This window comes from Cornus florida, unplaced genomic scaffold, assembly GCF_030987335.1.
Source record: "Cornus florida cultivar Cherokee Brave unplaced genomic scaffold, ASM3098733v1 CherokeeBrave_3.0.0_Hap2_Chr06, whole genome shotgun sequence".
Classification (NCBI taxonomy): domain Eukaryota; kingdom Viridiplantae; phylum Streptophyta; class Magnoliopsida; order Cornales; family Cornaceae; genus Cornus; species Cornus florida.
Window position 1 is genome coordinate 90,355,833 of NW_026775576.1, and position 12,389 is coordinate 90,368,221.

At 34.6% G+C, this 12,389-nt stretch overlaps 1 protein-coding gene across 2 annotated transcripts; it reads right to left on the bottom strand.

Moving 5' to 3' along the window:
• Positions 1–3,237: 3,237 nt before the first annotated feature.
• Positions 3,238–10,035, bottom strand: LOC132312791 (U-box domain-containing protein 44-like). Of its 2 annotated transcripts, none has more exons than XM_059811296.1 (5): positions 9,912–10,035; positions 7,875–9,105; positions 7,368–7,671; positions 5,034–5,524; positions 3,238–4,335 (listed from the first exon to the last, which is right to left on the bottom strand). In XM_059811296.1, the coding sequence occupies exons 2-5, from the start codon at positions 9,099–9,101 to the stop codon at positions 3,355–3,357; spliced, it is 3,003 nt and encodes a 1,000-aa protein (XP_059667279.1). In that variant the 5' UTR covers positions 9,102–9,105; positions 9,912–10,035; the 3' UTR covers positions 3,238–3,354. The 2 variants fall into 2 exon arrangements, with proteins under 2 accessions (XP_059667279.1, XP_059667278.1); XM_059811295.1 differs by having other exon boundaries at positions 7,875–9,246.
• Between the last annotated feature and the right edge of the window lie 2,354 nt (positions 10,036–12,389).

Below are 12,389 nucleotides of genomic sequence, written 5' to 3' on the forward strand. Positions count from 1 at the left end.
GATAGATGCACCCACATTTGATTCATAATACATTTGGCAGTCAAAGAAAGATTGAATATGTATCTAACGGATGTGGTTATAATATATTTATATGGATCACTAGATAGTGATATTTATATGAAAATCTCAGAAGGATTTAAAATGCCTGAAACAAAACCACGTAATATGTACTCGATAAAATTACAGCGATCCTTATATGGTTTGAAGCAATCTGGACGAATGTGGTACAATTGCCTTAGCGATTACTTACTCAAAGAAGGGTATGTAAACAATCATATTTGTTCATGCATTTTTATTAACAAATCAGGCTCTGGTTTTGTTATTGTTGCAGTATATGTTGATGATCTGAATCTTCTGGGAACATTGGACGAGATCGAAAAGACGGCCACTTATTTAAAGAAAGAATTCGAAATGAAAGATCTCGGAAAGATAAAATTCTGCCTTGGGCTGCAGGTTGAACATTTTTCGAGCGGTATTCTCATCCATCAATCAACATATACAGAAAAGATTCTGAAACGTTTTCATATGGATAAAGCCTATCCATTGAGTTCCCCAATGGTTGTCCGATCACTTGACATTAAAAAAGATCCTTTTCGTCCTCGAGAGGATGATGAAGAACTCCTAGGTCCTGAAATGCCATATCTTAGTGCGATTGGTGCTCTTTTATATCTTGCAAATTGCACAAGACCTGACATAATTTTTCCAGTCAATTTACTAGCACGGTACAGTTCTACACCAACTCGCAGACATTGGAATGGAATCAAACACATATTGCGATATCTTCGTGGCACAACTGATATGGGATTGTTTTATTCAAAAGCATCAAGTTCTCAATTAGTTGGATATGCAGATGCCGGCTATCTCTCTGACCCACATAAAGCTTATTCACAAACAGGATATGTGTTTACCTGTGGCGGTACTGCTATATCATGGCGATCTATGAAATAGACAATGATTGCAACTTCTTCAAATCATTCTGAGATACTTGCAATTCATGAGGCAAACAGGAAATGCATTTGGTTGAGGTCAATGATCCAACATATTCAAACAACATGTGGTCTTTCATTAATAAAAGATAGCCCAACAGTATTATATGAAGATAATGCGGCATGCATTGCATAGATGAAAGAAGGGTATATTAAAATTGACAAGACCAAGCATATCTCACCAAAATTCTTTTATGCACATGAACTCTAGAAAGGAAGTGATATTGATATTCAGAAGATACGTTCATGTGAAAATCTAGTAGATTTATTCACTAAAACGCTTCCAACTACAACATTCAAAAAGCTGGTGCACAACATTAGAATGCGTCAACTAAAGGATTTTCAGGGTTAAACTAATGAGGGGGAGCAATTGATAAAAAAGGTATTGACATGATGTACTCTTTTTCCTTCGTCTAGGTTTTGTCCCACTGGGTTTTCCTAGCAAGGTTTTAATGAGGCAATTTTAATCTATGCAATACCATTTTCAAATACACAAAAATACTGTACTCTTTTTTTTTCGCTAGGGTTTTGTCCCACTGAGTTTTCCTTAGTAAGGTTTTAACGAGACATATTTTTAGTGTAATTTTATGGACCACAAAGGGGAGTGTTATGTATATATCTATCAATGTGTGGGGTCCACGAATTCCTAAAGACATCAATGAAGATTTTCCTATTGGCGTATGGAGTAAGATTGCTTTATTGGCTTACAATAGAGCCTCAGTATATGCCTATAAATAGGCTTCATATGTATGAAATGAAAGTGCGAAATGAAATTCTCTCTCGGTGCGAAATAAAATTCTCTCTCTGTTATACTCGTTCTCTCTCTCTCTCTCTCTTTCTCTTTCTCTTTCGTTTCTCTCTCTCTATATCTCTCTTTGTGCAAGTTATAATACATATTACACTATATATACACACACACACATCTATTTATTACATTAAATAAATTCAAAATTTTCGGTGATCCCAACATAGTTATCATTGACTGAATTTCACCTCACCACCGTATGTCATAATAACATCATTGAGTGCATTTCACCACCACTCACAAAAACTGAATTCAATTCTTCTTACCTTTTAAGAGCTACAATCTTTTAGATGTTTAATGTTAGCGTTCCACAAATAAAAATAATGCAGTGGAAAAGAGAAATGCCTGTTACAAATCTTCCCAAAAAAAAAAAAAAAAAATCTTGTTACAAATTGAATTTGCAATTGTAAAGATTGAATATTCCATTTTATGACAAGTAAAATAAAATTAAAATTACTTACACAAAAAAAAAATTAAAAAAAAAATTGATTTTTTTTTTGGTAAATAAATAAAATGAAATTCTGACGACAGTTGTATTTTACCCAAGGAAGGGAGTCCCTTCTTTATTCTTTAAGAAAGCCAACTGTAATCAACATTGCTATAGGATTCTCACTTTGGTTTCATCTATCTGTATATTTATATGATTTTCTCATTGTCACTGGCCTATCTATACGTTCACATTACATTTACGATGACATAAATGTATCAAAGATTAGCGGCCTAACACCATCAAGAATTTTGATGTAGTGATATCTTTTATATTTTTTCTCAATAAAAGGTGGAGAGTTTAAATTTCGTAATAGGTAATTATGAAATTATCATGAAAAAGGAAGGTGCGAAGGCTTGAAGTCAGGCTTCAAGGACAATGGGAAGCAACCTACTGTTTGGGTTACGAAGACGTTCACTTTGAAAGAACATAATTGGATCACTAAATTTTTTTTCAAATCTTAAGTATAGATGCTGGAAGTGCTTCGATCACATTTGTTAAGCAAATCCTTACCAGCTTAAACTTTGGGACAAATGATTGTCTAACAAGGTAATAGAGTCTTGGTTGAGAAGTCTTATCCTATTACAGTAATTTGCTTGCACTCACTAAAGTGGTAAAAGCTAAACTAATTGCATCAATAACTTGTTCACCTTTGTTACCTACTAAAAGGAAAACCTAAATTGCCAAATTCAGAGGTTCACATCCACTCCTAAATTTAACATACGAGGAGAATTGTATATTTGACTCCTAATGATAAATAACAGAAAAGAGTTACAAAATTCAATTTCATTATATAGAGCACAAATCATACACTAATTTCATTTTTTGAGCAATTGATAAACCAATTTTATTGGGAGATACCAACAGGCCAGTAGCTTAGCAGTACCAAATCCCCTACTTCTCAAAGAGAGATCAGGGGTTCGAGCCTCCGTGGAGGCATGTGTGTGTGAGTACCCAACTAAGAAAAAAAATTTTTTTATTGGGAGATGAACTATATACAGGACAAATTCAAAAAAAAGTTTTTCTATATGATCCATTCCCGCGTAAATGGAATAAAAAATCTTCATGAGGGACAATCAGAAATAAGAAGACTGTTCATGAAGCACATTCAGATGAGCTAGTACCTTGGCAGCCAGAGATTTCATACCACTACTTCCTCTCTGAGTAATTTCAATCAATGGCATCTGGGCTGATGTCCCATATTTTTGTTTGAATTCAACCATTCGGAAGATCCTTTCCAAGGCATTCAGAACTTTCTCCTGCAACGCGCCACAAGACGTGCTCAGTAATTTTATGATTGGAGGAATGGCATTGGCTTCTTCGAGAACCTTACTACCACGCTGCAGTTTTTCGCCATCAATCAATGTCAATAGTGCATCTAAAGAAGCTTCACAAGCACCAATATCCGGCTCTCCAAGCACACCGACTAGGGGTTTGACAGCATTAGCCTCCAAAAGGCAAAAAGATGACTCAGGAGTACAAACGCCCAAGTGTACGGGGCAACCAGTTTCAGGTGATGCCAAGCAACACCCCAAAATTCCACGCTTCTTTACTGGCCTGCTCAAATCAGTGGAACTCTCTGAAAACTGCTTAAGTGAAATGGCTACGTTTCGTTTTGTTAAGGGAGTACCGGAAACAAGCAGCTGTACCAGCGCGCTGATAATGCCAGCTTCAGCTACTTTCTTCTGCAATTCCTGATTTGTTGCAAGAGTGAATCGTGTAAGAGCTCCAGCAGCATTTTCTGTAACCTCCCTTTTGTATCCATTAGTGAGACTGGCAAAAATTACTTGAAGTACCCCAGCATCGAGAAGCAACTGAGTCATCTGAGCATCTTGAGGAAGGTTAGAGAGAACACCCATCGCAGCAACAGTCTCTTCTACATTATCAGAAGTTTTGATGATCCTTAGCACGGTCTCGATACACCTCTGTCCCACATGCCCCAAAAGGGTGCTGTCATCACCATCTATAGTCAAGCAACAGAACAGCTTCATGGCATTTGCCCGAATGCTATGGTTGTCGAGTTCACATAGTTGAACTAATACTGGGACAGCAGAGAGCTGGAGAATACAATAAAGATTAGAATTCCCATAAAAAATAGCAGCTAGATGTTGTTTTCAATAAATTCATGTGAATTATATAAAAAAGATGGACAAAATATATTTAGAAAAAAAAGAAAAGAAAAAAAAAAAAAAAGAGGTACAAAATTATGAACGTAACAAGAGAGGTCAAATATTTTGATCTAGAGGGTTTCTCAATTCCAGGAGTAAAACGTAGACAGCCGAAAAGGAGGGGAAGTTAGATTAAACTATACTAAATAGTGCTTTTGTGATAGTTGGCTTCAGGATTTTGATTAAAATGGGCTCTGTTTCGTGATAGGATCTTGTGAGCTCTTACAATAATTTACATAACTGGAACAACGATATTCCCAAGGCATTTAATATTATAGATATATACTACAGTTCACTACTGACAAAGAATGGGCCGTAACAATGCACCTTATCTCTATTTTCACCACATAAGGAAAAACTGAGATGTCTCTAAGAAAATGAGAAGAGTTTCATGAAGGAATAAGTTCCATAATACCAGTAATGAACTTCTAAAATGTTTTTTTTTCTTGTGTGTGTGTCATTGAAAAATGACACCCAAAATACAATGAACTCTAAAAGTGCATTTATATATTGATCTGAGTGCCATTGAAAAATGCAGCTCAAATTTTAATCAATGAGATAACCAAACTGCTAAGAAGGATGCATACCTGTCTTAATGTGGTCCTAATTTTTAAGCCAGAGGGAGATTGGCACATTGCATGGAAGGCCTGGAGAATGCTTTGTTGTACATCTGCTCCCGTCAATGAAATAAGAGAGAAGAGTTTAAAAATATCTTCCTCTGATGTCAACAATGAAACCTGCACATCTTCAGCTTCTTGGTGAGTGGTTGATATGGCAAGGTTCATAATTGTGGCTGCCACCTGTTCACGCAAACTTGGCAGTGCTAAGCTGTGACGGTAAAGAAGTTCAAACAGTGGGCTTAGTGCACCTTCTCTAATCATCTGCTGTCCATTTTGTGGTACATTAGATAGGTTTTGAAGAGCTTTGACAGCAACTTTCTTCATTTCTATATCCCCATGTGAAAGCATCTGAAGAAGTGGCCCTAGCGCCCCGTCTTTAAATAGAGACAGTTTATTGTGATCAGACAACTCAACTTCCGACAAAGTCTTGGCCATTACCATTTTAGTACTATCAGGTCCTGCATCAATGAGATGATATTTAGAAACTATAACCTACAAGTGACAATTGCAAATTTTCTTGATTTCAGTTTACGATCCAGCTGCTATAAGTTGCTGACATGAACATAACTTCAAACTCATAACTGCAATTATATTTAGACATAATAATAAATACACCACAATTTCAAATTCTTAAGGAACTCTGGTGCAAGTATGTTTATCAAATGTTACTTGTATTGTAAATACATTCTCCTAAACATATTCAGTCATGGATTGTTACCATATAAATGTTCTCAATGATTCTCAATGAAGTAAAACATTAATACATGCAGAAGACACTTACTAGGCAGACAATTATTAGCTGAAGTCATTTTCTCTCGCATAGATAACAATCTCTGAATCAACCATGCACTTCATAAGCCCTAGGAATCATGGATGCTGTCTACTCTAACTATATACAAGTAAACGATCTGAAATTTAGGAGCAACTAAGAAAAAATAATTTGCGGCAGAAAATCTCTGGGTTCTTACATTACATTTTGGGTAGAATTTTAGGCCTATTTTAAAAATGTAGCCTATAAATGATTACATATTGAATCTCTTATAATATTGGGAAAAAATGTCTTATAATATACTACACTTCTTGGTCAAATATAACTAAAGTAATTAATGTTGTAATATAAGTGAATCAGTTCCAATGTCTCATGCCTTATTCTAGGTGATGATGTTGTTTGGAAACACAATTTTAAAGCAATATCAGCATGGAACAGAGATTGCACATAAACCAGACAACATGTCGCCTGAAAACACAATTTAGGGTAGATATCAACATCAAAGAGAAGAAATATAAGAAACTCGGAAATTAGAACGGGCCAAGATCCACATGTTCATCATTTGCATGATATATCCAATGCAAAAAAGTGATGATACAGCTGCCTCTATATAAATTAATTAGCATAGGATTATGTCAGACTGAATTTGGTGATGTAGCTATGCCCACAATTAACCAAATATAGTAGTAGCAGGAAGATGAATATCGACAGTGGGGAAATGTTGTCAATATATAGTTTAGGGAAAGGGATTAGGTATCTTCTTTCAAGATAATTTTGTTGTAGATCACTTATTAAAAAAAGAAAAAAATGAAAAAGATAGTTTTGTTATACATCTGCCTATTATGACTAATGAGGCAGTGGAACTTTCATATCTGGTTCCCATCCGTAGGAGCCTGCCCCGTCTGTGAGCAAATCAAGAAATTATGTCCTTGCCAATTGAACAACATCATTTGCTGGAGGAAATATGATGGTAAATATTCCTGATGCTTCCACTATAGGCTTGAAATTGCTTCTGCCTATTCTTACTAGATGTGCTACTTTGAATAAAAATAATATCAACTAAGATTTGGTTATGCCCATTATGTGAGAGAGGAAAAGGCCGACTCATTTACTACTGTGTTGTCTTCTTCTTTTCATCCAAATGCAGTGCATCCAATTTATTTTCATTGACATCACCGCCATCATTGTTCTTGTTACATCATATCATTACAGCTGGCTTTTAGTTATTTTGTTTCTGCATGGTACATTTTGATCCAAAGAATACTTGCATGGATAACAATTTCAATGAAAAACTAATAAGAAAGGGCATCGATGACCTGCTCGAGAAATTTACAAGTGACAAAATAGTTCATTTAGAAGTCAAACTTCCAAAAGATTTAAAAATCACAGTTTCTATTAAACTAATAAAAGTAAGGACATCATTAGGGCTATAACTGATTATATATTCAGATGATAGTGTAATGCAATAACAATTCCTAGAGCATATTACGATACCACAATGTTTTCCATCTAAAAAAGGAAAATTGAAGTACCTGAAGAAAGAAAGCGCAACAAAGGTCCAAAATAATTTGCCCTTGCCATCTGTATAACATTTTGATCAATGATAGAGAGACTCTCCAAAAGCTCCTTTGCATCTTTCGCAGCTACTGTGTCATCGCTACTGGACATAGCTACAAGAAGAAGTATGCAGCCTTGAACACTCCCAATAGAGTTTCTCCCCACATTGCTTCTTGATAGTTCCAATAGCAATTGCAATGCGAACTTACTTTCCTCAACCTTACGTGCAAGCAACCGAACAATCAATTTAATGGCATTATTTACTTCAACAATTTTTTCCTGTCACCAAAAGAATTGATTTGTGATGAGATGTATTTAAAGAGGTGCAGCAGCCATGAGAGAGAGAGATTCTAAACAAAAGCCAACTACATGATTAGTCATCAGACAAGTTTATATGGATCAACTTGAAGATTGGAGTTTATCTTCACAGCCACATCAACTTAAAAGAGAGAGCATAATCAGGCAGGAAAATTTAGGAATACCTTGTTGTCACTGCCCTTGGCAAGGATACAGAGAAGGACCAGGACTTGCTTTCTTATTTCACAATCTTTCTCACCAAGAAGACCAATAAGAATTGGTAAGTAGTCCTCCATAATAACCCATTCGGAGTACAACTCCCTTTTCATGCATATATCCTGCAGCTTTCCTAGGGAATGAAGTACTTCTTGCTCATCATTTGACTGGATTTTCAGTTTCATGGAAGCAATTGTAATCATGATGTTCCTCTCATTCCATTCTTCAATCGACTGTCGTAGAGTTTTGTTGGATCTTAGAACTGAAGTGTTCAAGGGAGTCATGGTCAATGGACAGAGTTTGTTACCATCAGCTAACCACTTCTCTAATGCATCTCTCTCAAAAGTCCTCCCAGAGGGAGTTTCCACAGGATCCACCATGATATCACCAGTGATCGGGCAATAAAATGACTGCAGAGGTTCCAACGGCTGCCTACCCAAAGAACTAAGCTTATTAAAATATCTCATCTCTTTCTCCTCCGGAGTTTTAGTCACATCAGCCTTTTCAAACAATGCAATGATCTGTTCCATCTGTACAGTTTCTGATACATCTTTCCTCTGCTCAACATTCTCCATTTCGCTCATAAAAACTTCAAATTCCTTCTTTAATTCTGACTGTTCAGTTGGGATTCCAACAACCTCAGCAATATGAATGAGCAAATCATTCGCATAGGATCGATCAACATTCCTCTCCTGTATTCCTGACTCGATTTTCTCCATAATTTCATCCTCTCCTATGGCTGTTTTGTACTCAGCATCCATCATACTCATGCGTAGCTTGCTGATCTCATCATTTATACCTGATGAAACATCCAAAGAGGCCAAAGAGATGAGGCTTAAAGCCCTAATAATCTCTATTGTAGTGTCCTCTAATTGCCTAATGATTCTTCGGCAACTGAGCAAGAGATATATCTTACTTCTGCTGCAACATTCTAGAGCTAGTTCCTTGGCAACTTTAATCTCCGAGTTAAGAATGACAATAGCATTTTTTAAGCTCTCGGAATTGTTGATATCAAACTTGAAGAATTCTTTCAAAACAAGTGAAAGTCTCTCCAAGTAAGTTGAAAATTTCTTGAAATTCTCCTTCTGAACAAGGACTTCCTTGGCAGACACAGTTTCGAATATGGCCAGGACAGTCTGGGAGAGAATTTCTGATGCCGAAAGGGGTGAGGCACTAAAGATTACATCCTTTGCCATATCACTGAAGTTTAAGAGAAGATAAAAGTGAAGAACCACAACTCCAATTCAATCACATATCAAGCTATCAAATGAGGCCAAATCTTATGGATGGGCAAAAATTTTCTAATTCCGGGATCAATTTCAAAATTTTGACAGACCAGCCCTGCATTATATCCCAAGTACATGAACTTCATGAAAAAAATTACAAAGAAGCAATACAATAACAATTTTAAACAGATAGAACCAAAGAATAATTCTATGCAACAGCTGAAATTCCAGGACAATCATTTGCATTATCCGAGCATATATACAGTTGTTTATGAATTTAAAAAAAAAGGGAAAAATAGTAATAATCAATTCAACTAGTGGCAAATAATTTTGATTTTTCATATTGCAAACAATGAAACCTTAACATTCACAATTTCCATTCCCTTTACCTTCCATTTTATTTCCAAGAACACTAATGATCATAAAAATAAAGAGAGGAAAATCTGAAACTTGTGTTTTCTCATATTTGGGTTTTCAGAAATAATGCAAAACACTCATCAGGTAACCCAAAATATGGTCTTAGGTTTCACTCAAACAATGAAAATGAAAAAATGAAGAAAAAAGAAGAAGAAGAATAAAAAGCCTGATTTCTTCCATTTTCCTACATTTCTCTGCAACCAAACATACCTTAGAAAATCAAACATTAGAAATCAAAAGTCTATATGTGGTCACCTCCAATATATATATAATTATATATATATGGAAGAATCTTAAATGTTCAAACGAATTAACACTAAAATGTTGGCGTTCTTGCTCAAAGTAACACACTCATAAGCTGACCTGCTCAGTCGAATCCTCCGTTTGCGAAATTGTTTTCCCTGAGAAATTGGTTTTCCAGAGAATGACTAAACTTTCCGGGAAAATAATTTAGCAAACTTTGGTTCTAGAGCTACTTTTCTACGCGTCTTTCTTGCTCATAAGTCGAAGCCAAGTCAATTCTTTCTCTGGGCCAGAGCCCATAAAGTGACAGGAAATTATTTTTGTAGCCCGCCACTATTTTTATTTTCCACTGTCCTCTACTCCTCTTCCCGTCTCTAGCTTCTCTTCACTGACGTACTTTGAAATTTCTTCTATTTTCAATAAAATAATATATATATATATATGTATGTATGTATATATATGTATGTATATATAAGGTGGGTTTTGGTTCAATAGTAAGATTGGTACAATATAGAAACTGTATCAGCAAGAGAACGTTCATCTAATATTAACTCCGTTCCATAATAATTATCAATTTAAAAAATTTTGACTCACTATTATCTTTTATTTTTGAATTATTTAGTATTATTTTTAGTCATATTTCTTTAATATACTTATATACTATCTATATCCCCATAGTAGAGATCTATTTCAATAACTTTGACTCACAAAAATTGTGAATCAAAATTTTTGGAGTTGATAACTAATATGTGTGAGGTATATATATATTTTGGAAAGATTGTGAAAAATATATATTATGTAATTGGTAACTTACTGTGTCAAAATAAGTCGAGTTGTAATTCAAGTTACTATATCGGGATCGACAGAGACTGGGGAATTGGAAGGTTGTTCAAAGTTACCATTACTCGGATCATTTGAGAAAAAGGTAAGAACAACACTTTAGGAATGAATCTAAAAAAGTTAGGACACATTCCATACTTTCAGTGTATTTTTAGAAATTTCCAAAACAGGGTTTTACCAAGTTCAGCCTGAAAATTCAAGTTTGCTAGACTTGAATCGGTAACAAGTTCAAGGCCTTCAAGATTGGCTTTGAAATCATTCTGCCAATCTTGAACCGGTTCAGCACCATTGAACAGTTCAAGAAGTCCTGTTTAGGTTACAATTCTAGTTTCCTGTTTCTGACTCTTTCTTATTTGGTTTAGAACTGTACCAAGTCCTATACACAATTTTTTTTTTTTTTTTTTATATATATATATTTTCAGAGGATTAGGATATTCAAAACTCCATATAAACTTTGTCATACACATGGGTTTATTCACGACTTTTGCATAGAAAATTCAGATCCAATTGAGAGCTATCTTTGAGAGATATTTTTATTCAGAAAATCAATATGATTTTTCTGATTTTATTTTTGAAAGCATACACATAAATACAAGAGTGATTTATGAGTGTATCTCATCGGAATTGAAGCATAATCAAAGATTCCGGAAAAACAGAATTCATTTATTCTTCATCAAATTCAGATCTAGAAGAAAAGGGGTGAAACGATCACACTTTGAAGGGGTCAGAGCATTCGTGGAGTGTTATCTGATCTACATGTAACTCTTCTACAGAGATCGAGAGTAAGCCTGAGGTCGCGAGCTGTTGGACAAGGGAGTCGTAAAGCCAGAGATTGTTAGCAATTAGTTTTTGGTAGAACGATAAGAGCCAAAGTTCGGTATACTTTGCTTCAAATATAGTGGATTGTTTATCTCAGGACTGAAAAGTCCAACGAAGGTTTTTCTGTTACAATTGGTCTATTCTATCAATTATGGTTTCCTAGCTAAAATTCTGGTGTCATCGTTCAAACTTTATTTACTTTACTTGCACTTTATTTTTTGTTTGTACTTTGATTGTAGTTTTATTTTGGTAAAATTAAAAAAAGTAAAAATTGAATAAAATAGCAAGTTGAATATGTTTACCATTACTCTAAATTAACTATTTATATTATATTTCACAACCATTCTAGAGAGTCTTTTATCAATTACGGGGGCCTCTCCGTCAACTCTTATACATATATAGTACGATGTCATAATCAAAATGATTTTAACAACAAGGCATACTCTCAATTTTAAGTGTTTGGTCTAACATTTGCTGCATCAGTTGGCTATAACTTTGGAAGTAGTTGTTACGTGTACTCCGCCAATGAAGATTCTTCAATTTTATTTATTTATTTTTTTTAAAATTCCTCATTTTTCTATTGTTAAGAAATCTCCTCCACTGCTTAACGTGTAAATACTCAAGATATTTAATAGTTTCTGGTATAGTATAAAAAACAAGCACTTTGATATCAAATCAAGTCTGTCATTATTACATAGTCTGATTATTTAGGGCAAAGTGTAAAAAAAAAAAAATCCTGAATTATTTTTGAATTAGCAAATAATTCCCTTAAATTATATTTTATAAATAAAACTTTCTAAACTATCTCATTTTGTTGCAACAAACTCTAAAGATTATACTATATTTCATTAAATAACCATAATGCCCCTTTTTATTGAATTACATTTAATATATTTTTTTATCTAAATAAATTATGAAAAAATTCATACTAATTTGATG